Source organism: Pleuronectes platessa, chromosome 20 (assembly GCF_947347685.1).
Source record: "Pleuronectes platessa chromosome 20, fPlePla1.1, whole genome shotgun sequence".
In the NCBI taxonomy this organism is placed as follows: Eukaryota; Metazoa; Chordata; class Actinopteri; order Pleuronectiformes; family Pleuronectidae; genus Pleuronectes; species Pleuronectes platessa.
The window spans coordinates 8,211,257-8,237,841 of NC_070645.1; the positions used below are offsets into that span (position 1 = coordinate 8,211,257).

The 26,585-nt window shown below is 42.1% G+C and overlaps 3 protein-coding genes across 10 annotated transcripts in view; 1 reads left to right on the top strand and 2 right to left on the bottom strand.

Moving 5' to 3' along the window:
* Positions 1–751: 751 nt before the first annotated feature.
* On the bottom strand, positions 752–11,790 carry flt3 (fms related receptor tyrosine kinase 3). Its single transcript, XM_053412714.1, has 30 exons — positions 11,615–11,790; positions 11,156–11,238; positions 10,530–10,681; positions 10,236–10,351; positions 9,764–9,875; positions 9,553–9,671; positions 9,137–9,312; positions 8,814–8,952; positions 8,515–8,692; positions 7,988–8,088; positions 7,602–7,713; positions 7,391–7,509; positions 6,975–7,150; positions 6,652–6,790; positions 6,353–6,530; positions 5,826–5,926; positions 5,592–5,703; positions 5,271–5,470; positions 5,069–5,181; positions 4,788–4,920; positions 4,126–4,230; positions 3,927–4,037; positions 3,631–3,787; positions 3,397–3,509; positions 3,180–3,295; positions 2,752–2,874; positions 2,562–2,673; positions 2,357–2,456; positions 1,710–1,815; positions 752–1,566 (listed from the first exon to the last, which is right to left on the bottom strand). The coding sequence occupies exons 1-30, from the start codon at positions 11,622–11,624 to the stop codon at positions 1,351–1,353; spliced, it is 3,828 nt and encodes a 1,275-aa protein (XP_053268689.1). The 5' UTR covers positions 11,625–11,790; the 3' UTR covers positions 752–1,350.
* Positions 11,791–12,238: 448 nt separating this feature from the next.
* pan3 (poly(A) specific ribonuclease subunit PAN3) lies at positions 12,239–24,623 on the top strand. Of its 6 annotated transcripts, none has more exons than XM_053412715.1 (19): positions 12,239–12,559; positions 12,699–13,057; positions 13,965–14,086; positions 14,310–14,382; positions 14,481–14,551; positions 14,736–14,880; positions 15,051–15,268; positions 15,696–15,800; positions 15,902–15,959; positions 16,384–16,545; positions 16,906–17,022; positions 17,762–17,863; positions 18,546–18,711; positions 18,953–19,040; positions 19,214–19,353; positions 19,617–19,746; positions 21,273–21,337; positions 21,422–21,560; positions 22,174–24,623. In XM_053412715.1, the coding sequence occupies exons 1-19, from the start codon at positions 12,540–12,542 to the stop codon at positions 22,312–22,314; spliced, it is 2,421 nt and encodes an 806-aa protein (XP_053268690.1). In that variant the 5' UTR covers positions 12,239–12,539; the 3' UTR covers positions 22,315–24,623. The 6 variants fall into 6 exon arrangements, with proteins under 6 accessions (XP_053268690.1, XP_053268691.1, XP_053268692.1 ...); XM_053412716.1 differs by having other exon boundaries at positions 12,241–12,559; positions 12,702–13,057; XM_053412717.1 differs by having other exon boundaries at positions 12,401–12,559; positions 12,640–13,057.
* A 484-nt stretch (positions 24,624–25,107) lies between these two features.
* Positions 25,108–26,585, bottom strand: part of flt1 (fms related receptor tyrosine kinase 1) — a 31,349-nt gene continuing 29,871 nt past the window's right edge. For 2 of the 3 annotated variants that reach the window (XM_053412724.1, XM_053412726.1), the window contains exons 27-30: positions 26,485–26,579; positions 26,235–26,304; positions 25,977–26,068; positions 25,108–25,816 (exon numbers count right to left, since the gene is read on the bottom strand). In XM_053412724.1, coding sequence (XP_053268699.1) covers positions 25,651–25,816; positions 25,977–26,068; positions 26,235–26,304; positions 26,485–26,579 — 423 coding nt within the window. In that variant the 3' untranslated portion in view covers positions 25,108–25,650. The remainder of the gene's footprint in view (positions 25,817–25,976; positions 26,069–26,234; positions 26,305–26,484; positions 26,580–26,585) is intronic. The other variant, XM_053412725.1, reaches the window with a different exon arrangement.

Here is a 26,585-nt window from a genome sequence, read left to right on the forward strand (position 1 = left end):
TTCAGCCACAGTAAAACTGGGGCCTCTTTCCCCTTCATGCCTGTACTTTTGGTGGCAAGGTTCATCCAACACAGACTCTGCCCTCCTCTTCGTCAAAATGTGAACCTTTCTTTTTAGCCACAAACACTTTAAAATGAGCGAACACGCAGGGGTGAACTTGAGCGGCGGGAGAATGTGATCCTAAACCACAAAGGGCAAGATGCCACTTCAGAATGTGAGGGCAAGTGATGTCGTATTCAGGGCATGTTGGGAAATGTAGTACATTGAGATAGCCAAGACCATTGATGGTAGCTAAGACTGAATACCACTCCTAATACAAAGTGTAGCCAAATGACCAAATGATCATACATTATGGGATTTTTAGTCATTATTGATCATACATCGTACCGAGGGCAAACTTATCGTACAAATACGATAATGATCAATTATCTGGTTACATTGAACACAAGTGATGAGCTCTGACGTTGACCGTGCTCCAGCAAGGAACTTTACACAACCTGTACTGCAGCCAGCCACCAGGTGTTGACAGAGAGACTTTGGGGATCAGTCATGTCGTCCATCTTCATATACATTAGATTACAGTAGTTCCCTAACCCAAGCAGAGGTCGCAAGATGACTGAGTGGATAAAAGAATGAAATACGAGAGGGCTGACAACAAGTTGACGGTTCACTCCTAATGTTCTGTCAAATGACTTAATTCAAACAGTAGATAGTCAAATCATTCGGGAAGGACAAACATGCATTGCAATCATTTTTCCTTTTTTTCTTATTTATTATGCAAAGTTCATTAAATTGCAGGTGTTAGGCTTAAACTTTTCATCAAAAAGAACAGAAAGCTTGATTTAAAAAATATGAATGTATACAAAATGGTATTTAAACTGCATGTAGCTGCTGATACAATAATAAGCGCACAACAAGGCCATTACAATATCTTACAAAATATCAAGACAAGGGGTTGTTTCCATGGATATAATATATAATACAATTTAATAGCAAAAGTTGATCGGTCACTCCATAAACCTGTGAAGTCATAGCTTACATGTCTCCATTTTTATCCAGAAAATATGTAGGATCCTTTTCTGAAAACTTTCTTTCAGATATAGCTGCACGATAAAACACTGTCGAATAAAACAAATACTGTATTTACATTCAGTTCTCATTATAGTTTGTTGAAATTGTAATGCAATGCACAATGACAATTTGCTCAGTTAATTTGAGAACATGTAGGAGTCTACTATATTTCATTAAAATACAAAAAAAAGCGCATTCTGCTGTAACTCGTTGGCTTATAAAGAGAGAAAGAACATTGTTGAACTGTTTTTGAAATACTTTCCATTCACTTAGAGGCTATCACTCTGTATCAGATGGCTTCAGAGGTTTCTCCTCAGCTGCCACGTTGTCGGAGTCGGCCATTTCTGCTTTGCTCTCTTGGGCTGCTTTGGTTTGACAGTAGTCATTCCTTGACTGCGTCTTGTTCTCCTCCTGCTTTGCCAAGGCAGAAATGTCCAATAGGGCCCGTGCGTTCTGGTAGTCGCTGGACTTCTGGTCGACGATGTTGTGGTAGAGCTTAGAGAGGAAGGAGGTCGGTTAGGAAGAGGAATAACTTAAAGTGACTTTCACTGTTCATTGGTGAATGGAAACGGCTTAAACTCTGCCTCAGGTAGATTATTTCTAAATATCTGTTGTTATCTCTTGCTCTGCAGACCCACCTTCTCCTCTCTGTCCGTCAGCTGATCACACACAAACGACACCAGTTTGGAGAAAGAAGGGCGGTCACAGGGATCCAGGGCCCAACACCTACACATCATCCCATACCTGCAAGATAAGTGGAAAGATTAAAAAGTCATTAAGATGTTAAGTTACCCATAATATCTAGAGGTCTGCTGGACTTCGGTTCAGATATACAAAAATAATACAAATATTACATTGCAAGTAAAACCTTTGCATCCAGAAATCCAGTACAATTCTCACTCATGTATTAATAAGTTTCCCTTAAATTAAATCAATATTATCAGTTTCTCATTAAAGTCATCAAAAGGACTGGTCTTGAAGAAGGCTGCATTACAATTTAATAAATGTAATTTTAACAAACTGGGATTTGCATTGAAAACAGGCTGGAATATTCCCACAACACTGCATAAACAATCCCTTTGAAATGTGGTAAAGTAGAAATATAAAATACTAATACTAAAGTAAAGTATAAAAGTTAATTTGTACAATCTACGATTTTCAAACCTCCACCAGCATCCAGTACCACTACTACTAACCCTTGTTGTTTTTTACCCTTTAATTTGTTATGCAAATGATTGAAATATCAGTTCTGTATTGTACAGTGTCAAGCACTGGGGACACCCACACAGACTCATTGGCGTAGTAAGGACACTCCATCTTGAATCCTCTCTCAATCATCGAATAGAACGTGTGATCCACCTTCATCCCGGGGTACGGAGTGACACCTGATACCATCAAACACAAGAGAGAGAGAGACTTCATGTTTCGTATTGCAGGGGAGGCGGTTTTAAACATTCAGCTCGCGGAGAGTATCTGTCTGTGAAAGCTACCGAGTGAGAAGATCTCCCAGAGCAAGATGCCGTAGGCCCAGACGTCACTCTTCATGGTGTACATCCCATGAAAGATGCTCTCTGGTGCCATCCACTTCACTGGTAAACGCACCTGAGGGACGACAGAGCCTTGTCACATGTCACATCGTGTGCAAGAAGTGCTAGATGATGATGTCGCTGCTTCACATACGTTTCCTCTCATGACGTAGTTGGAGTCGTTGTCGATGTCCCGGGCCAAACCAAAGTCACCGATCTTGATAAGACGGCCTTTTGTCACTAACATGTTGCGAGCCGCCAGGTCTCGGTGGATGCACTGCGGTTACACATGACCGGGTGTCAGTATATTCACTCACACCACAGATAACACATACAAGGACTAGTGGGGCTGCAACTACAATATTTAATCGTAAATTACTGATTCTTTTCTGTATTGATAGTTGGGTCTTAAATGTAAAAAATCGATTTGAAAATTGAATTTTCTCGAATCCCAAGTCGATGTCTTGAAATCACCAGTGCTGTTTGAGTAACAGGCTAAGGACCCCAGGTTATTCATTCAAGTAATACAAAAGCATAAACTTGGCATTTGGTATTTTTGCTTAAAAGCAGTTTGTCTCTTACATTCTTGGAGGAGAGGAAATCCATGCCCTTGGCCACTTGGTAGGCGAAGCTCAGCAGGTCATCAAAAGTCAGGGCTTGCAGCTCCTCGGTCTCATCATCGTTGTTTAAATACATCTCTGGGTTCGCACACATGGGAAAGAGATGATTCACGATCAACACAGATCAGACCAGGAGCAAAAAAACATGCACGCTCTCTTCTCATGATGTGTTTTCTGACCTTCGTAAACATCCATGTCACCTGAGCTGAGGGCGAGGAGGGCGATGTCCTCCTGCCCCCTGGTGGCAGCATGATACATGGGCACATAGGTGTCAACTGCTGTTTGCAGCTCACTGTGAAAATAAAAATTCTGATGTGATATTCTATAACATCAATAGGGACTTCCAGCAGATCCGCACCTAGATAGGAACTCTCTGTTCGATCTCTCTTGTGCTGAGTGTGTGTGGTTCCCACCTGGAGCTTTTGCGCGGCTGCAGGTTGTTGTACAAGCTGCTGAAGCGGTCCTTGTTGAAGGCGTCGGTCACAGACTTGTTGTAACGCTCGCTGTTGTTCTTCAGGTAGTTCAGCAGGTCTCCATAACAGCAGTACTGGAAAATCAGGTATATGGGTCCTATACAGGGAAACACAAACAATGATAATAATTATCATCAATAATGCAAAGATACTGTAAGCCAAGTTCACGCTTAGATCATGTGATATTGTGATAGAATTTGTTGTGTATGGTTCTAGGTATCAGTGGTAGTTTTTACCTAATTCTGTGCACGCCCCGAGCAGGTTCACAATGTTGCCGTGCTGACCGATGTGAGTCAGCATCTTCAGCTCGGACATCAGCGCCTCCTTCTCCACCGTCTGGTGTTTCTCTGCAGAGTCAGACATCACATCAGCCACCGACATGACCTCCGCAACATTCAACATTTCCCTTGTGGAGTAAGTGTGTGAAACGCTGACCTTTCAGCATCTTGACAGCCACCTGCTGGGACACCCCGGGCTTGTTGATGCCATAGGCTGTAGCTTGGACCACCGTGCCAAAAGCCCCAGAGCCCAGTTCACTACCTGCACATGACACAGAAACACCCTGTGTATGATTTTCATTTTTATCAGATTAGATTCATCCTTATAAGAATATATAAGTGCAGTTCTGAGGTATTTGGCTTTGCGTTGTTATTTATAAATTCCACCTACTCTTCTTATTACTTTTCACATTAAGTTTCTACATTTAGAAAAAAATAGGATGAGCTTTACAGAATAGTAAGCACTGTCAAATATGAGAGCACTTAAATTAAATTAAAATGCACCAAATTACACACACTCATAGATGTCAGTCCTCTATGTCTGACTCTTTTCGTCAAGCTCCATGAATTATTTCAATTATTTCAAATTTTCAAATTTCAAAAACATACCCTGCTTGCTGGAGGTAACAAGCAGCAGTGTTAACAGTTTGTCTCTTTGCAAAGTCCTGCCTTTGGTTTTAATTTAGATAATAATACATCTGTACTTTTACTTGAGTATGATTTTAAATACAATGCTCTTACTAGTAATGTGAGTATTTTTGTTGGTTTGGTACTTTTAATTGAGGATCTGAGGTGCTTCATGTCTGGTGTAATTCATACCCAGCTCCAGATTCTCCCTGGGAAACTCCCATTTCTGGTCGTACTGAAAGTCCTTGAAGTTGATGTAGATGTAATCGTTGTCGCTGGGTCCCACCATCTGGATCATCTGCAGCTGGGGCTGATACTTGGGTTTCTATGAGAAGCACGGAGGGGGTTGCACTTACGTCATCATGTGTTCCTGTGAGTACCAATGTGTGACATGCAATTTCTTTTCTCTTCTCTTTTTGTCCGCACTCACACTGTAAATTCAAGCTATTATTATTATTATTATTAACATTTACCTTCTTTTTCACAAAGTACAAGAGCACCACACTGACTACTGCCAGAGCCAGAAGCAGAAGGAAACTGCCGACTTTCAGCAGCAGCATGTCGTTGTTCTCTGGAGGCCGGCCACCTAAAAACATAGAAGTTTCTAATGACATCAGTGTCATGAAAAAAAAAAGGCAAATGAACAACTTATTCTGAAATTTAAACTAAATCTACCTGTGGAGGCCTGTGGTGAATGGGAATTGTATTGCGAGTCCGAGCACCAGGAGCCGACTGAGTTTGTGAGGCAGAACCTTACACATTGGTCAGTCGCTTGGTCTCTTCTCAGTGAGGTCTTGATTGTTTTGCTACAGGAGACGTCAGAGTCTGTTTGAATGGTGTCGTTGATCTTTTTCCAGGAACAATCGGCTTCACACCTGAAAGGAAGAAGTCAGAATCAAAGTGTGTCTGTCTGAGTTTCATTTATCTCACCAAAACTAAATCACTTTTCGAGACTTAATGAGAACTTTAGGGCTACTACAGTGAGAGTGATCATACCTGCTGCCGTTTGAAGGACAAACCATCCAGGAACAATTTGCCGGCACAAGACTCACAGCCTCCAGGTTGATATCATTAACTTCGCTGGGGCCGAAACTGAACTTCGGTGCGTCTGAAACAAAAATGTGTAGATTTATACATTTTGTGCCATTTAAAACTTCAGAACAAAAGATATTGAAATAATAATAAAAATTATTATTATTATTAAAGAAATAGCAAATAAATGTCTCCTACCGAAAACACACACTGATATGGTCTTTGTTTCTTTTTTTCCTCCGGCCTCCAAGTGTAACTTGTAAACTACAGGTTGGAGTGAACCGCAGAGCTGCACACTCCTGACAAAACAGTGTTGTAGTACATGGTAAATAGACTGTATTCATAAAGAGCTTTTCCAGTCTAATGGAACTCAAAGCAATACAAGTCATAATCACCATTAATACACCCATTCATGCAGTGTATATACGCTGCGTTCTCTAGCAAACACCATTGACATACGATTGGGTAAAGTATCTTGCCCAAGGACACACAGCCTGGAGGAGCTGGGGTTAAAACCAATGACTTTCTGATACTTGGACAACCCTCTCTTCCTCCCGGGACACAAGTCACACACTTTTTTAAAAAGATTTGTGCCTCTTCAATTCTGTACATCAAGAATATCAAGAGTATATCCTCATATCAAGTCCGCCAGCCGATTACTGTTGCCCATGATAAGACCTCTTAATTTCAAGTTGACATGACGACATGTTTGGACATCACTTCACCTGTGTTTCGTCACCCATTTGTCCCTTTGGCATTTCGTGATGGTTTTATCAGGAGCCTCCCAGAAGCAGCTCTGGAGCACAGGGTGGTAGGAAACCTCGGCTTGCAAGCAGGAGCTGGACGCCTTCAGCGCTGGAACGATCTTACGCTCATTCAACTGGACGGAGAGGAAACCTTCAGCTGAGAATACACAGAATAAAAATCAGGACAGAGACGGGTGGTAAACATGAGACTAAATATCAGAGAGAAGCGGAAGCGTTGAGAATTATTTATTGGTGACAGTCGGATCAGCTCTACTAACCCTGGACGTGGATGTAGACAGACTTCATTTTGTTGGTCGGACTCCTGCAGGTGTACATTCCACCGTCCTCCACACTGACTGACTCGATGAACAGGTAGGCCATCATACTTCTACTATGGGAGTCATTTTTGATGCAGCTCTGCAAACAAAACATACAAAAATGAAGCGTGAAAGAACAGTCATTTCCGATTTGTGTCTCGGTCTAAGGAGTATTAAAATATGATGGATTAGTTTTAAAACCAACTTAAAAGGGAGTGAATTCACAATTTTTCACATGTTAATTTAAGGAAAATCGAATTTGTCTTAGTGGAATATCACATCACCTTCTTCTTGACTGTAGAGGAGCATCCTAACGTTCCGGCGTTTAGTAGTTTGCCACCTTTCTCCCACTCAGGAAATGTACGTCTAGGCGTTTTTATCCGAGCTCGAAGGAGTAAAGACTGACCGGGACTCACTGTCACATTAGAAACCTCATTGTCCATTTGCTCGCGGTCTAGATCTAAAACACACAGTAAACGACACTGAGTCACATGATAGATTTGACATTTGATCATCTATTTGATTTGTTTGATACAATATATTAAATTACAAATAATCCCTGAACTGCATCCACTTTTCGTCCAATTTTTTCCAGGGAGTTGAAGACCCAAACTGAAAAATAAGCCTCATTCTGCATAGTTAATTATGTAATCCTATTTTGAAGTGTGCATTTAAATAATTTGTTTAAATATTAAATTACCATAGTCATAAAGTTGGGAGCACTCTTGTCCTTCTGCATTAGTGGCACAGCACATCATTCCTTCAGCAGGGTATCCAGAACTTGATATTTTGGTGTTTTCATTTGTCCCAACTTTGTTTCTGTTCAAAAACAAGGCGAAACATGATTATTCAGAAAATCTAATCTTACTATATTGAGATGGTTGTAGAATCATTCTGGATTAACATCTTACCCAGACCATTCGATTTCAGGCTTCGGAGAGCCCTCAGAATTGCAGGTGAAAGAGGGGGACGTTTGTCGGAGTTCGACATCCTGCAGCATCAGCTGTGGTTTTGATGGACGCCCTGCAACAAATTTCAAGCAATATGTTAGTTCTATTACCACTGAGGTATCTGCTGCAGTTGTGTATTTGCCATGTTAACTGTGCATTGCAGGGAGGACATAAAACTGTATGTTAAGCAAAATATTCATTGAAATGCACATTGGGTTGTCACTTAATTCAGGGGTTTGTGTAGATTTATACATTTTGTGCCATTTAAAACTTCAGAACAAAAGATATTGAAATAATAATAAGAATTATTATTATTATTAAAGAAATAGCAAATAAATGTCTCCTACCGAAAACACCCACTGATATGGTCTTTGTTTCTTTTTTTCCTCCGGCCTCCAAGTGTAACTTGTAAACTCCAGGTTGGAGTGAACCGCAGAGCTGCACACTCCTGACAAAACAGTGTTGTAGTACATGGTAAATAGACTGTATTCATAAAGAGCTTTTCCAGTCTAATGGAACTCAAAGCAGTACAAGTCATATTCCCCATTAATACACCCATTCATGCAGTGTATATACGCTGCGTTCTCTAGCAAACACCATTGACATACGATTGGGTAAAGTATCTTGCCCAAGGACACACGGCCTGGAGGAGCTGGGGTTAAAACCAATGACCTTCTGATACGTGGACAACCCTCTCTTCCTCCCGGGACACAAGTCACACACTTTGTTAAAAAGATTTGTGCCTTTTCAATTCTGTACATCAAGAATATCAAGAGTATATCTTCATATCAAGTCCGCCAGCCGATTACTGTTGCCCATGATAAGACCTCTTAATTTCAAGTTGACAGGACAACATGTTTGGACATCACTTCACCTGTGTTTCGTCACCCATTTGTCCCTTTGGCATTTCGTGATGGTTTTATCAGGAGCCTCCCAGAAGCAGCTCTGGAGCACAGGGTGGTAGGAAACCTCGGCTTGCAAGCAGGAGCTGGACGCCTTCAGCGCTGGAACGATCTTACTCTCATTCAACTGGACGGAGAGGAAACCTTCAACTGAGAATACACAGAATAAAAATCAGGACAGAGACGGGTGGTAAACATGAGACTAAATATCAGAGAGAAGCGGAAGCGTTGAGAATTATTTATTGGTGACAGTCGGATCAGCTCTACTAACCCTGGACGTGGATGTAGACAGACTTCATTTTGTTGGTCGGACTCCTGCAGGTGTACATTCCACCGTCCTCCACACTGACTGACTCGATGAACAGGTAGGCCATCTTACTTCTACTATGGAAGTCATTTTTGATGCAGCTCTGCAAACAAAACATACAAAAATGAAGCGTGAAAGAACAGTCATTTCCGATTTGTGTCTCGGTCTAAGGAGTATTAAAATATGATGGATTAGTTTTAAAACCAACTTAAAAGGGAGTGAATTCACAATTTTTCACATGTTAATTTAAGGAAAATCGAATTTGTCTTAGTGGAATATCACATCACCTTCTTCTTGACTGTAGAGGAGCATCCTAACGTTCCGGCGTTTAGTAGTTTGCCACCTTTCTCCCACTCAGGAAATATACGTGTAGTCGTTTTTATCCGACCTCGAAGGAGTAAAGACTGACCGGGACTCACTGTCACATTAGAAACCTCATTGTCCATTTGCTCGCGGTCTAGATCTAAAACACACAGTAAACGACACTGAGTCACATGATAGATTTGACATTTGATCATCTATTTGATTTGTTTGATACAATATATTAAATTACAAATAATCCCTGAACTGCATCCACTTTTCGTCCAATTTTTTCCAGGGGGTTGAAAACCCAAACTGAAAAATAAGCCTCATTCTGCATAGTTAATTATGTAATCCTATTTTGAAGTGTGCATTTAAATAATTTGTTTAAATATTAAATTACCATAGTCATAAAGTTGGGAGCACTCTTGTCCTTCTGCATTAGTGGCACAGCACATCATTCCTTCAGCAGGGTATTCAGAACTTGATATTTTGGTGTTTTCATTTGTCCCAACTTTGTTTCTGTTCAAAAACAAGGCGAAACATGATTATTCAGAAAATCTAATCTTACTATATTGAGATGGTTGTAGAATCATTCTGGATTAACATCTTACCCAGACCATTCGATTTTAGGCTTCGGAGAGCCCTCAGACTTGCAGGTGAAAGAGGGGGACGTCTTATGGAGTTCGACATCCTGCAGCATCAGCTGTGGTTTTGATGGACGCCCTGCAACAAATTTCAAGCAAGATGTTAGTTTTACTACCACTGAGGTATCTGCTGCAGTTGTGTTGTTGCCATGTTAACTGTGCATTGCAGGGAGGACATAAAACTGTACGGTAAGCAAAATATTCATTGAAATGCACATTGGGTTGTCACTTAATTTAAAAGGTTAAATGCAAGTAAAATCAAAATTTTAAAAGCAGAATATATTTAGTCTTGGAAGGCTTTTCTCAAATGGGCCACTCTTTGCATTCAAGGCAATTTGAATTTAGAAGCAGAAATTCACACCAAGTGTTACAGTGATTTGACAAAACATGAACATCTCAGACATTCTGTACCTCAGATGCCGCCTGGACTTAAACTCACCCATTACATGAACAGACACAGTCACAGAGGAACTGGTCCCATTACTGGCTTCACAGGTCAGCGTGTACTCCCCAGAATCAGTCTCAGAAAGTCGTGGTAGGACTATCGAGTCATTCCTTTTTTTGGGGAAAGGTGAATGAAAACCCTTCAGTTTAATCAGACTTACTCAAAATAGGAAAACACTCACACACACACACACACACTAACACACACACACACACACACACACACACACACACACACACACACACACACACACACACACACACACACACACACACAGCATTTACTTACACTTGCAATGGTGGGTGTTCTCCTCGGATCCAGAGACAGACAGGGTATCCGCTGATGCCCTCCAGTGAAACCACGAGTTTCATACCAGTGCACACGTCTACACTGACGGGTCCAGATGTGTTCATGTAACTGGTTAACTCCAGACAAGCCACCTGAAACACAGAACTCATTTCAACTCTCCATTCAAGCAGAGTCCTGTGAGGGGGCATGAAACTATCCACTGGTAATTTCTGTTCTGATAAACAGAAATGAAACAAAAGCGGAATTAGTCAGGTTTGTGCCGTTTCCCTCACCGATGTATTACAACCTTTTTATTTTTCCTGTTGCTAAGTGTATGATGTTCTCTAAAATATATCCAGAGTATGTCTCTTTAGTGGGAGGACAGAGGCACTTGTCGACACTGCTACAAACATGTTACAAAGAAATAAACTCATCTAAATTCATCTTAAACTAAATCCTAAAATCTCAAGGTTGCCTTGTAAAACCTGAACTGCTGTCTCCTCTAGACCATGGTAATCATGCACATTCTCATTCAATTACAATCAATTAGAGTATACCACAAACAAAAAAATGAAGTGACTATAAAGGTTAGTACAGTTAAACACGAGGACCCTGGCAGCTGTTACCTCACGACTGTGGACACATGGGAGATTCTGCGCTGACAGGACGTCTGAGCCGAGAACCCCAGCAACACAGAGCAGGAGGACAGCTTGAAAGACACAACATTTTAGGTTAACTTTATTTAATCTATAAACTCTTAATTACATATTATTGATATAAAATAGAAATGTTTATATGAGAAATGTATGTAAATAGCTTTACATATTTGAAAAGGAAATTTTAAAGATATGTATATAAATGCAAATTGAATATTCTCATGGAATAACGTTTTAGAACACTTAGAAATGAATTGATTATTTGCATTTTACTTTTCACTACTTCAACTTATTGATTAACAAACTATATATATATTTGTATACCAAAAACTTGTTTAACCCTTTATATCACGTAAACTATTGAACGTAGATGAAATGAACTTATAAAACGGATTATTACCGGGACACAGAGCACTGAGAGCCACTCACCTGCAGTCATGTTTGTGTTGGTCTGCCTCCACACGGATGCTCTGCTCACATCCTCATCTCTGACTCACACTTTGAAGAACCAGTTGAGTTCCAACACATTTTAAACAGAGGAACTAGTGACGTCACCAGCAGTGTTAAGTTGCGCCTCTAACCTGTTTGTGAAGTTGTCAAAGTGGACGCGCAGACGGCCGTGTAATATCTTTATATATATTATATATTTATACATTATATTTGACACCACTGTAAACGGGGCGTTATCATGCATGGCACTTTTTTTTCAGCCGTTAGAAAACAATAATAAAACTCTCCATAAGTTTGCAGAGTAGGCAAATGTTATTCTACTAAAAGGTCAAAGTAATTATTCTGTGAAGTTGTGAGGGAGAAATCCCACTAAGTAGGAATCAATACTGTGGTTGAGAGGTTTGCAGGGGTTTTATTTATAGACAATACTCAGCATGTAAAAATACATAATATTATTTTATATCATATTACAAAACTGAAGTAATTCATTGAAATATTTTGAGCTGATCATTTAAATTTGTCCCTTTATTATTCTGATGTTCTGTTCTCATGCATCTGGATTTGATTTGTAATGCAGTTATAACCCTCTGCAGCAGACGCAACCTCAAATATGTTAACTGAAACTTAAGTTTATCATTTTGAATCCTGCGAACTTCGCTCTGCAGCCCTGAACTCCCTGAGATCCGGGAGCCGCTTTAATTCTCCATCGTTAACTTCTCGCATGTTGCATCTGCAGCGGTGAACTCTCTGTACCCACAATGCAAAGCTATGCTAACTGTAGCACGGCAGCTCCACTGTGAGCAAAAACAACAACAGGCTACTCTGAGCAGGAGGCAGCTGCATGGATAACGACCACAGCGACGACCGGGATCTCGCACATGCACTCATTTCTTCTTAAACCAAAATGAACCATAGCCTTATAATGTGAGTACTGTCGGCTCTAACGCGTTCTGCAGCAGCTGAAGTCATATTAACACGTTCCTTTAAGTTGAAACTGTTTGCAGGCTAGCTGGCTAGCTCGCTAGCTATCTGCGTCTCTCTATGTGTGAGTGTCTTCCGGCAGCAGCGGCGGCGGCGGCGGTGCCATGAACAGTGGACTCCCAGTTTCAGCTGCTCCGCTCGGGGGTGTCGGGATACCCAATGTCAAGGTGAAGTTCTGCCGATACTATGCGAAAGACAAGACGTGCTTTTACGGAGAAGAGTGTCAGTTCCTACACGAAGATCCGTCCATGACAAGCCTGCCGCTTCACGGTGGCGGTAGCCCTGTCCCGTTGTCTATGGCCGGGGGTGGCGGGACGCCAGCTGGGTATCCCCTCGGTGGTTCCGCGGCGGCCTGCCCGGGTGTCGGGGGGGCCGGAGTGTCCAAGAAGAGCGAAACCTTGGGGCCTGCAGTCACGTCGCTGGAGGGACAGATGCTAACCAGTGAGTAGTAATTACAGCACAACGAGGCCTCACATGGACTGACTGGCTGTGACTTTACTTTTGGGCCTTGTGGGGCCGTGTACAAATTTAGCCCGAGGACTCATGGAGGCCTCTTCACCCCAAAACAACGTGGGTCACATTTCTCTGCCCAGCATGATCCAAACCTCTCGGTATGCAACCAGCGCGCCCTGCCCTCCTCAGCTGTGATGTGAATAGTGTTCAGGTAGCTGTAGTTGTGCTTGATAATAACATTAACTTTAGCCATGCTGCTGCAGCTTACACTGGAGGCCTGCTGTGTGACAGCTGTGAGTGGGCAAAAATCCGCGAGCTAGTGCGGCTATTAGCCAGCTAGCCTTAGCTACATTTGCATTAAACTGTTTTTAAGTAACTGTAGCTTATTTGACTTTGTCTCCGGTGAGACTTTGTAAGTCTCAGCGTTGGTGCCGTCATCTCTATTCCAGTTAATATTTGATGATGTGAACTATAGTGTTTCTGTCTAGACATGAGTTTGAATGTTTGCTAACATTAGCTTAGCTAAGCTAACTGTCCACGGGGCTTTGTTTTGTGTTGTCTTTTCCCAACCTCAAGTAATAACAAGTTACTAACATTCACCTGCAGCTCTGCTGTAAAAAGCTGCTCACGTCGATTTTAACCTGAATCCCTGAAAACCAGCAGTTGCAGTTTCAAAGTTTGTCCCTCTCCACACGTAGTATCCCCCTGTGACAGCATGTAAAACTCCCCCTGCAGTTGTGGAAATGTTTACATGCTCCATAACGTCCGCTGTGATTTGATATGCAAACATTCAGTAGTGGTGACTTTGGCATTGATGTCCGACCTTTAGGGCTTAAGTTATTCTAGGTATTGGAGCCAATATTACAGGTTGAACTTTGGTTTCTGTCCTCCACAGTCCCAGGGATGGAGGGCGCAAACCTGAGCGATGCCAGTCTCACCAACTCTTACTTCAGCAGCAGCTTCATTGGGGTCAATGGGTTTGGAAGCCCAGCAGAGTCTAAATACTCCATGATGCAGGTACAAGAGGGAATCTGTAGATATATTGACTGTAAAAGCACACAGTGTGATTAAAACCGCTTTAAAAATAGATGTTGTGTGTTTACATAGCTGTAATTCTCTAGATAACTAGGATCCACATTCGTTTTTATGTGGTTAGTTGAACCTGTTTGGTTTGGCATCACAAATTGTTATCACAACAGTAATTAATGGCTATAAATGTTCTTGATGGTGCTCTCTTCAGCGAATGACTACCAGCAGCAGCTCCCCCAGTCTCCTCAATGACGGTGCCAAGAACTTCAGCCACAGCACTCACGGTAAGCCTCCCACAGTGCTCTGTGAAGCAGCAGTCTGCACTCCACTGAATATTGTAAGCACCGCTGCTCAAGTCTTAACACTCAATGGCCTTTCACAGATCCAGTGAATTCTCCGACATCCTCACTCTTCAGTGACTTTGGTGCTCTCAGCATTTCTCAAAGGAGAAAGGTGAGCTCACAAGCATTTAATTGAAGAAATCCAAATAAGTTTAAAGGGCTTTTGAAGTTCAACACAGAACTTGTATGAGCATGTACACAAAACTGAAATATTATGCATTTTCCGCCATAGTTTGGTCTCTGACAGCACTGGTACACTTCATGGCATTCTTGCCTCATTTCTCTTGTGCTACCAGGCTCCTAACCCAACAGCGAGTGAGTTCATCCCTAAGGGAGCTCCACGTATGGCCGCCATGCCACAGGCCACTGTCCAGGCCTTCCCCTCACCTGTCTTTCCACATCCCAGTCTCAGCAGTTCCACAGCTGCTGCACTGGCTCCAGGTGGGTTTTTGGGGATAGAACTACAAACAGAAAAATCGGCGTGCTCCACTTTTTATTGACTCAGTTTTGCTTTACATCTTTCAAACATTTTAATTGAATGCAGCCAGTTAATACTGCTTTTTCTTCTTCTCTTTCCTGAAAATAATATTTCCTCCTGTTTTCAATTTCAGGCATGTCCTTGTCTGCCGGCTCTTCTCCTCTTCACTCCCCGAAAATAACGCCGCACACCTCACCCGCCCCTCGTCGGCGCAGTCATACCCCAAACCCTGCAAACTACATGGGGCCCAACACTGCAGCGGACCAGGGCGCTCACATTATCCAGAAGGAAACTGTAGGGGGGACCACCTACTTCTACACAGACAACACCCCAGCACCGATGGCGGGGATGGTATGTGCTGCACCTGGTATTCTATTCAGTATTTTGGTCAAGAAATTTCCGTGTACTGAACCTGGTAAAGCACAACAAAAAATATACAAAGATGCAATTTGACTTGCTGACATTTACATTTTTTTTATCATAAATTATAAAATGTATGTAAATCTGTCTGAATAAAAACATGATATGATCTTAAGCTAAATCCAAAATTTCTAAACAGTATGCTTCAGTTTAAAAGCTGCTTTAATTTGGGAATAAATCCATAAATCTAGCAGTTATTTGTCCTCTAATTGCATTGTTATGTACCCATCTCACAGTTTTGTTTCATCACATTCATGTGGCTAAATGCTTCTTGTCGGGGAGGAGATCTACATGTGCGATCACATTGGTTTTCATTTCTCAATAAATAGGAAGCTGTGTTTTTCTGGTTTCGTCACAGGTGTTTCCTACGTACCATATCTACCCCCCCACTGCACCCCATGTGGCTTACATGCAGCCGAAAGCGAATGCCCCGTCCTTCTTTATGGCTGATGAACTTCGACAGGTATTACCCAATCACCATCCTCATGTCTCAACAAACATCCCCATTGTGCTCTTCTCTAGAGGTCATTTTTTAAAGTTTTTGCCTCCCTGTTTCTCCTTCAGGAGTTAATAAACAGACATCTGATAACCATGGCCCAGATTGACCATTCAGAAAACCCAGGTAAAAGGTCTTCTCTGTTGACACAACAAACGTGTTTCGATTCGATCATTTGCGTGTGTGCAGCAGAATACAGCAGGCTGACAATAAAATACTTCCAAAAAAGCATCATATAAAACGAGAGAGCGATCGATGCTCTATTCACAAGCGAAGAATGGAAAAGTGCTTGCTTATAAAAACTTGAAGTCTCTTTGGGACTTGGGCTCATAATGGTTGTGCGGAAGGGTGTTGTGAAATACGGTTTGAAGTTTGTTAACCCCATGTGTTTTTTCTTTTGTTTGGGTTTTAAAAATAAATTAAGAAATTCTGAATCTATTGCTGAAGTAGTTTTTCAAAATACCATTACTACTTTGATGGTGTGTGTTAGTGCAGAGGCTTGTTTGTCATCTTATTTACAATTATTTGTTTTTGCCTCTGTCTGTAACAGATGTACCGTCTGAAGTGGACAGCTACCACAGCCTGTTTCCCATCGAGGCCCTCCCCCCACCAAACCGCATGCAGAAGACCAGCAACTTCAGCTACATCACCTCCTGCTACAAGGCCGTCAACAGCAAGGATGACCTGCCTTACTGCCTAAGGAGGATACATGGTCAGAAATAGTCTTTCAAAGAAGCACAATGCAGATGTCACAGAACCCAAATAGCAGCGGTGGCAAATTATGTAATTAGGTGTTAAAACTTGAAGAAAGCAACATTGGTCGCCTCCCTCTTTAAAAGTAAAACAAAAGCATCACTGTTGTGCAGCAGACAAAAGCTAACTTGATTACAAGGCTTATTTGTTAGTTTGGATACTCAGTGCAGGACATGTGTGACTCTTAAGTCAGACAGAGCTCTAAATGTGTGGGTTGTGAACCCGTTGTCACCATATTTATCTGTGGCACAGCATTTTGTGATCGTGTATGATTTCTAATTGCCTGAATGTTTGTTGTGCATCTTTAAAATGTGTTCAGGTTTCCGCCTCGCTAACACCAAGTGCATGATGCTGGTCGACATGTGGAAGAAGATCCAGCACTCAAACTCTGTAACGCTGAGGGAGGTCTTCACCACCAAGGCCTTTGGAGACCACTGTAAGTGTTGACACTAATTTATGTGTACAGGACTTCTGTGAATCTAATTCTACGCTTCTGACTGTTTGTCTTTGTAAATACTGTTCGTCTTAGCACTTGTCTCAGACATTAAGCTTCTGTATAGATGATTATATTTTCCTCTTTAATTGTATTTATATCTAATTTGCTCTTAGTTTTTAGCTGCATTTTTTTCCATTAAAGATATGCTGATATATGTTACCTTATGGCACAGGATAAGGGAAAAAACAAAGACTTTTCAGAAGTCAGTGGAGGCTCCATCCTTATGCAGATCAATTATGATCTGAAAAACGATGACCTGGCATTAAACGAGGGGCCGGCGGAATCTCTCCCATATCACAAATTGAGATGAACGACTCACTCACAGAGTCAGGCTATTCATTTTACGAGGTTAGCCACTTGCATTCCGAAACTAACCACTAGCGTACATAAGTGTGCTCCAAAGTAGAAGTGGAAAAGTGACCCGGAAGACCAATAAAGAAGAGATTCCCTGGCCCCTCTGTCACCAGCACCATTGTCAATGGTTGCATCAGTAACTGGAGCTGAGAAACTCCATCAACTTCACAACTTTGTTCCTCACACGGTTCCATTATTATTGTAGTACTGCATGTAAACTCTATATCCCTTTTCGGAATTGGCCAGGGAGTTTACCCACAGAACTGTTTGAGGTTTGCTGATTGATTCAAGGCTCTAATCCATGTCCACTTCTTTTTTGCCTTAGCGTTGGTGTTCTCTTATGACTTCCACGCGGGTGCAGAAACCATGTTCGGCAGACACTTCAATGACCCAGCAGCGGACTCGTACTTCACTAAGAGGAAGTGGGGTGAGTTGGTCTTGCTTCCCCTCCGCCCTCACACTGAAATAAGCCCAACATCACTTCAGATCCCCCTCTGCTTCACACATTTAGAGTTTGATAATTAGGTCATTGCCCAGGGTCTATTTAGGCGCGTGATCTCACATTTTTCAGTTTGTGTGGTTGTGCTTACACATTCTCGCAGAAGTTTAGGATTTAAACTTATCTCTTGTGGTTGTCTTGACACGTAAAATAGGATGTTAATATTTGGAGACTGTTAAGTCTCCTCAGTTTGACAGTTGACATGCATGTGTGCAAGAGAGACATGAGGACTTGGAGGAAACTGTGGCTGAAACTGATCTCAGGACAGGTGCGGTAAGGCCTACCTACAGGCATTCAAAACAGAGGAAGCAAAACCATTCGGACCCCAGTATCTGTCTAGTCTGTAGTAAACGTCATCATAAAACACGTGAATTGTAAAGAAGGGAAAAGTTTTGCCTTTAGGGGAACCAACGTTTCATCCAACTCCTACCCTCAGTATGAGGTTGTGGCTTTTGTTGTTCAGTACGCACTCCAACACCATTGCACAACAACATGTTGGTTATCAGACTTACAATCTATGACAAGGCAAGTAATACCAAGATCTGCACGCAATCGCAAACTGAATGATTGACAAGGATGATTAGGTGACAAAACATGCGTTTGTATGCAGGACAACATGAGCCTCCTCCACCACGGCAGCACGCAGGTCTGCTCCCAGAGTCTCTGATCTGGGCCTACATTGTTCAGCTCAGCTCGGCCCTGCGCACCATCCACACCGCGGGCCTGGCCTGTCGTGTCATGGACCCCAGCAAGATTCTCATCACTGGCAAGACCAGGTATATCACACACACATGAACCCCCTCAGCAGACAGCTCATCATTAAATGTTGTTAAAAGCCTGTGACTCATAACCATAAAAGGCAATATATGTCTGAATATCAAGTTCCAGCAAAGAAAATGTAGATAAAACTATAACTAAAGCGGAAACGTAATTTCAGAGCAGGCTTCCTTTTTCACACCATGTGATCGTGTGCACACATGCACACAAACTAATGATAATGTTCTCTTATCTCTGGAGGTTACGGGTGAACTGTGTTGGAGTGTTTGATGTCTTAACATTTGACAGCAGTCAGACCAATCATCTTGCCCTAATGCCACAGTACCAGGTATTTTGTATGATGTTGCCCACTCGTGGTCAATTACACATGAAATCACATCACATAAACATGCACAATGTGCAAATGGCGAAAGTCGTTTCGCATACATGTGTGTGGTTTACGTTATTTAAAAATTTGTGATCATTAACAAGTATTTCTGTGATGTGTGTGTTTTCTTGTAGCAAGCAGACCTAGTGTCACTGGGCAAGGTGGTGCTGGCGTTGGCATGTAACTCCCTGGCTGGCATTCAAAGAGAGAACCTGCAGAAGGCCATGGAGCTGGTGTCTATCAACTACTCTTCAGACCTCAAGAACCTCATTCTGTAAGGAACATGCATGAAGCAGCATTTGTCATTTTGAATTTTGCATACAAACGAGACTTGTTGCTAATTGAAGTTGGAGATGACTCAGAAAGCCCTAAGACGTTTTCACCTGACTTGGGTTTCAGACAATAGGCTAAGAGCAATGATCTGTAACATCTGTTGGCACCAAAGAGCTTTGTTTTCAAAATAAATGCCACATATACTCATTGGACCTTTCTAACTCACCCCGAGGGTAAACTCTGACTGCTTCTGTGTTTGTGCAGGTATCTGCTGACAGAACAGTCTCGCATGCGCAGCGTCAATGACATAATGCCGATGATCGGAGCCCGATTCTACACACAGCTAGATGCATCGCAGATGAGGAACGATGTGATCGAGGAGGACCTGGCCAAGGTATAAGCGGAGCGCAACATCTATGTTCAAAAACATTAACAGAGTTTGTGTCTCAACTTGAAAGCATGTTTGAGTAGAAAAGACTCAGTCATGTTGTTTACAGATGGATATTGTTGGACGTGGCCAGAAGTAAGCCGTTAGTTAGTTAGTTAGTTAAGAGGGAAGTTGTGTGTGCACACAGGATGTTGTACGGTAGATCGCTTTGCAGTCTCACTTTGAATTCAGTTTCCTCATACGAGTACTTGAACGCGTGGACCAATCTACTCTCACCTCACTTTTTTTCCCTAATCATTCTTCCCCTTTCCTTTAACAACACATCCACCATTTGTAAATGCAAATGAGGTCAGTTTCCGCTTTTCTTTAATGTCCGGACGATTAAGTGTGACCTGCCAGTGATCTGCTCATACCTGTGCTGGTGTGAGTGTTCCTGTACATCAGGCCATCTCTGTTTGCTTAAAAACTAAAAACTTTTTTTTATTTAAACAAAAGGACACAATGTGCTCAAAATTCTAACTCTATTCATGTGAGCTGTGGAACAGGTTAGTTTTATAGGAAACTGTTGTTTGGATTTATGGCTGCATCATTGCAACATCTCTGTTGTGTCAAGCCTCTGGCTGCTGGGTCATAACATATCTATTTTTTTATTTTTCATTTATTTATCTTATGTTTCTCAGGTTAAAACCTGATTTAAAACATCGTGTTTTAAGAACTGTTGATCTTACACTAGCTGGCTTTATTTTCATATAACACATCAATTAGGTTTTTGATTTTATTATAATTGATTTCTATCAATGTTAAGATATATGACCAGTTTCTTCAAAGGCTTATAATTGCAGCTCTGTTTTTCAGCAATAAGTGTAAGTTTCAAGCTACTGTGGCCAGAGAGTTTGGAAAGTATCTTCCTAAGTGCACGGAGGAGGACGCTTGCACCTTCAGTCTTCAATCATATTCACCATGTCCAACTATGCAGAAAACGATTGACAGGGTGAGACAGCCAGGGACGAGGAAGGGAAAGGAAAGGCATGAGTAAAAATATATCAGCAGAGATGGAAGGTGAGCTATAACCTGTCCACAATCTGATTTGAGACCACTTGCATGTGGTCAGTAGTAGAGCAGCTTGTCCTCTTAACGCTGAATTATCTGATCTAGGTGTCCACAGTTGTTTCTGATGTTTAAGCTTCCCGAAATCATCAGTGACGTTGGAGTTGGCCCCTGTTGTCTTTTGTTTCCATAAATCAACAATCAGAGATAAGACTGGATACAAAAATAAATATATTTAGGAGAACATTGTGATTTTCAAAAAGAAGGAAGTGTCAAATGGAACCTGCGAGAAAACAGGGTCCGGCACCATGTATAGACAGAAGGTCAAGTGACAGAGGTTTCAGTTTCCCTGCAGTGATAAGTTCTTTTTTTTTTCTTTTTATTTCAAGTGTCCTCTGTTTTTATGCTTCAGGGATGCTGTCTGCCCCTTTCCACTTATATTAAAACGTTTCTGAAGAATAAAACCAGTGTTTGCTTATTTGCAGGAGGTACAAAACGGCCGTCTCTTCCGTCTGTTGGCCAAACTGGGCACCATCAATGAGCGTCCAGAGTGAGTTGAGCGTGTGCAAAGACCAATTAATATGCGCCATTTCTATTCCTGTTACTCCTCGATAACCTTGGCTTGTGTGATCAGGTTTCAGAAGGACCCATCGTGGTCAGAGACGGGGGACCGCTACCTGTTGAAGCTTTTGCGGGATCACTTGTTTCACCAGGTGACAGAAGCTGGGACGCCCTGGATCGACCTCAGCCACATCGTCTCCTGCCTCAACAAAGTCAGTGAAAGTTCCTCTTTTCTTCACGCCCCAACTTATTTGTTGTTTCTTGTAAAATTATCACAAGCTGTTAATTTTTTCTTTTCTCACTTCTCTTTTCTGAAATTTGAAGCGTGTTTAAAAGGAACATTCTGTACCTAACACACTTTTGAGTTTTCTGTTTTATTAATACCCAAAAACTTCACACCTACCCCAACGACTCTTCATAATCTTATCTCAGCTATGCAAGGTTCACAGTATTTCTGAGAAGCACAGAATCTTACAACAAGAAGTTATTTTCATCGATTAATCTTCCTCATTATTCTAGATTGTTGATAGTTTTCTTCCAAGTTTAATTTTAGCAACCACAGTTACCTGAAGCCCAACACAGTCATGTCCAAAACTTAACTATGTGGTTTCTATCTGTTAACAAGGCAAATAAGAGAGGGGGTGATATTTTTCCTTGAAAAAATAGTCGCTGATAAATTTGTTTTTATAATATTTATTCTATAAAAGATTTTTCTTTGAAGTACAAAACAAGGGATTTGTAAAAGTTGCTAGCTTTTTCTTTAAAACGGTGCAACTCTTTACTACTGGAATATACATAAATAACTGTTGACTTTGTTTTCTTCAGCTGGATGCTGGTGTTCCTGAGAAGATCAGTCTTGTGTCTCGGGATGAGAAAAGCATCCTGGTTGTGACCTACTCGGACCTGAAGCGCTGCTTTGACAGCACCTTCCAGGAGCTGCAGGCCGCAGCCTCTGGCTCTCTGTAGCGCCCTCTTTGGGCCCGGGGTGTGTCTGCCCCGACCTGGAGCACACTATTGCACTACAGCGGAGGACCAGGCTTAAAAAGATGACATCAGCATGGCGAAGGCAGCGGGGCAGGGCTTCCTGAACCTCAGTCACATACACTGACCCTGTCCACCAGGATGGCTTTTTCTAACGTGTATTTTTTTTAGTTTTCCTAAACCCTGCAGCTGAAAATCGAGATACAAAAGGAAAAACAGAAAAAGGACAAATACGGAAACTGTGACAAACGAGTATGATGACATTTTTTTTAGATTTGGGGAACAAAACGAGAAACAAACCACGAGGTTTCGAACTTCTTTCCTGCTTTTATTGTTTATTTCTACAGTTGGGGTTTATTTTTCTGAGGAGGATGCACTAAGATTTTAATTTTTTGGTTAATTTTTTTTTTATTTTTATGAAGTGTGTGAGTGGCCTACAAGGTGTACAGAGAGAGCTTAAGTCACACACAGACATAAAAACCAGAGCAGACTCCCAATTCGAACAACAACGAAATAATCCAGCTTTTTAATGACTGCATCTCTCTTCCGGCTGGAGACCACAACCCTTCATTCTGACGCACAAGGAGACGGGACGCACCACTCAAAGCTTTCATGGGGGCATCTGTTTAATGGAATGGGTACAGCCCACCTTTTGCCTTGGTTGTTGGTTCCCCCTCAGAAAGGACAAACCACTTGGGTGGGAGGGAAGGGTTCTTAAAACTGGAAATAAATAGGTGGATTTCTGACATTTTAGTTCAGCAGATGTGGAATATCAGGCGCATATGTGTGGGAGGGTGGGCTAGCATAGACTGGGATTTGGGTTTCATGAGGTGAAACGTGGTTTCTGTTGGCATTGAGGAAGGGGTGTCTTCTCCTGATAACGTCTACCAAGTGTTTGTTACATATGCAGCAACCAACTTTTGTTTAATGGACACCATGACATGAACTGCTGAATGATGGAATATTTTTGTTTGGCTGTCCAGCACTTGGGTGTAGACTGTGGGTGGGGCTTCTGTTGAGGTGGAGCCACAGCTGCCTCTTTGTGGAATGTCCTTATTTTGTCCCTCACCCCTCCGCCTGCCCTCATCATCCCTTTACCTACTCCCCCTCTCTTCTGTCCCAAACTCTGTTTCCCCCCGGGGGGGTTAGGGCCCTCTGCTTTTGAAAACAAAAGTGACGCTTTTTGTGAATATTCTAGCCCTTTTTTTCTCTGCTGTTGTGCAGGGATGCATGATGGGAAATGGGAGGGCAATTCAATCTTTGCCTCAATTCAACTTTTATTATTCTGTGGACCAATTCCAGAAGGGGTTTAGGATAAAGGGCAAAGGCTGGAGGGCGAAGGTTTGTTTTAGTTGACTTTTTTTTAAGATCATGAAACGTGCTGGAGACAAAGCAGTGGTGCTGTCTGTGCCACTCACTCGAATGGCTTGGATTTCTCTCAGGATGACAAACAGCTGGAGGGGCCCAATGATTGAATGTGTTTTGCTGTCATTGGCTGCCCCCTGTCCAGTCAGATAGATGAGCTACAGTGGAGTGGGTGGGATGTCTTCAGATGGCGGTTTTAGGAAGTTTACGGCGTGGAGAGACGTAGAGATCAGGCAACGCAGGATTTCATGTTGCCCTAAAGCACAGTTCATCATTAATCGGAGTCAAAATTGGTTTAATGAATTTGGTGCAAACCCACTTTTACCTAGAAAAATCGAACCCAAGCTGTGTCAAATCGCCGTGATTGATGCCTTCGTCTTTTCTCAGTAGCTGTTGAATGTGTACAAACATGAGACTGCAGAACAATAGGGGTCGGACGTCAGATACGGGACAAATCAAGGTGACGGCGAAATCGAGCACAGCGTGTTGGCTGCATTCGGTTTCACGTCAACTCTTCAAAGTTGTATCTGATGTCAACGGTCTCAGTTCTTGAGGGCAACAAACGTGCAGGGAGCCAGCTGTGGTAGGTCATGTACTACTTCCTCTGTTATAGTGAAATGAACAGACAAAAACATACCTGGTGAATGTGGTGCTTTTAGAAAATCCTCAATACACACACACACACACACACACACAATCCTCCAGGACTCGGCCTACACAACGTCAGTGCTCATATCACTCTCCTCCACATAGTAACACATACACACTGCAGTTAATATTAGTGACAACGTTCTCCTCCACCACATCAACAAACCTACAATCACCATCTTAGTATGTTTTAAGCCCCTCTTGTGTTCATTGTCTCAAATTTTGCAATATTTGTGTGTACAGCAGTATTTTAATAAAGAATACCAAAATGGATTACATGAGCGATGTCTCGGTTTTTTTTTGTAGTAAAAAATGTCACGTTTACATTCAAAACACTTTATAGCATGTTTATATACGGCCAGAAGAAGAATACCCACGTTAGTATATATACCTCAACCGTTAAATTCAAAGTGTAAACTGATGAAAATATTAGTCACTTGAACCCATTTTAATACTGGTTAAACATCAGTAATGTTTATAAAAACTAAATGCAAAAGTTCATGGATAATAAAGACATGTCAATACTGTAAATACAGTTTTTCCAAGATGGCAATGTTAACCATGTGGTTTAGATGACAGTATTGTACTGGTTGGATCTCCTGTAGTGGTTCTTCAAGCATTACCTCCACCAAGAAGTGTTCCTTCTGTTAGTTTGCGGGATTAAATTAAAACTACTGCACGGTTTTACAAGGTAGAAGGATGTGGTGTATAGATCAGGAAAGGACCCATAAAAGTTTGGTGCAGTTCTGGATCTGAAATCCAGGATTTGTTTTATAACTTTATTTAACATAGTAAAATCTGACATTTTTCAACTTTTTCACCAATTTCCCAGAGAATGAAACATAGGCGTTGATGAAAAAAGTATGGCATATTAAGGACACTGAAATAAATACAGATAAGATACACGTACTATAATTCAGTGAGTATTATCTTGTCCAGCATATAGTGGCTGTGTCAGAGGAACGGTTATTTCATACAGCAGTGTTCCTCTGCACAAAGCTCAGAGCATGAGGTACCAGTATATTAATACGCTCAGTGAATACATTCGTTATAACTGCGATAGGATAAGTGATGTCAGGCGGCTGCGCTGATCACTCTGGTTCATCATCATACAGTTGTGGTTTCTGAGAAAACAGCTAATGTAGATTTTATTTCTGACCTAAAAGAAATCAGAAGAGATGATTATTTACAGGTTTTAATACTGAGGTAGTGGATGGAAGCAGCGAGTGTGAACAGGCAGAATAACATGTGAGGGAGTTAAAAGGAGGAAAGTGTTTACCCTGTGTGGAGTTAGAATTAGAGCAGAGGCTAGAGGGAAGGGTAGAGGAAGGCGGAGTTGTAGTCCGGAGGGGGGGAGCCACCTTCATCTGACTCCCACTCGCAGGGCAGGATGGACGGCTCGTCGTCCCGGAGACCAGTGATGTCACTGCACAGGAAGGGAACCTGGTTGTCCTGACACTTGAAGCCGAAGAACCTAGATTTGTAAAAAAAAAATATTCATTGATGACTCTAGAGTGATTTCCTATACTGTCACTCGTCTTTTAGCAAAATGACAAATATTCTCCTGATCGATTATCAATCATTACTGGGGGTGGGGGGTAGTAGTGTAAGGGTTTAGAGGTGAAAGTCTCCACCTGCTGAATTTCTTGGTCTTGGAGCCGTTGCTCCACGTCATCTGCTTCAGCTCCTCAGATGGAAGCACCATGCCACTGTCACTCTGCTCGTCCTGAGGCCGAGAGGAGGCAAACATCACAGCATTATTGTGTGTGTGTGCGTGCGAGTGTGTGTGTCTGTGTGTCTGTGTGTGTTTGTGTGTGTGTGTGTGTGTGTGTGTGTCTGTGTCTGTGTCTGGTGTGCAAGCAGAGGTGAAGAAGTAAAGGTGTTCCTCTTACATCAGGGGTTTCCGGCTCCTCACAGGGAAGTTCTTCAAAAGTCTGCAGTGTGGCCATACCCCTCATGTAACTGTTGGGATTCAGATAAGACGAGTTACTCTTCTTTCTCCATCTGTTTCCTGTCGAGTCGGTTTTTACTTTCAGTCACCGCACACACGTCTCTCCCACCTAGCCAACGTGTCCTCCAACGTAAAGGATGCTCCGGCTCAGACCTGCATGCTGATGCACGTAATGTTTTTCATTGTCTCACCTCAGGTTTGTGACTGCTAGAGGCTTCTCCATCAGGGTCTCACTGTGACCTTCTCCAGCCATGAAGGATCCCAGAGGAATATAATCTTTACCATCCTGTTA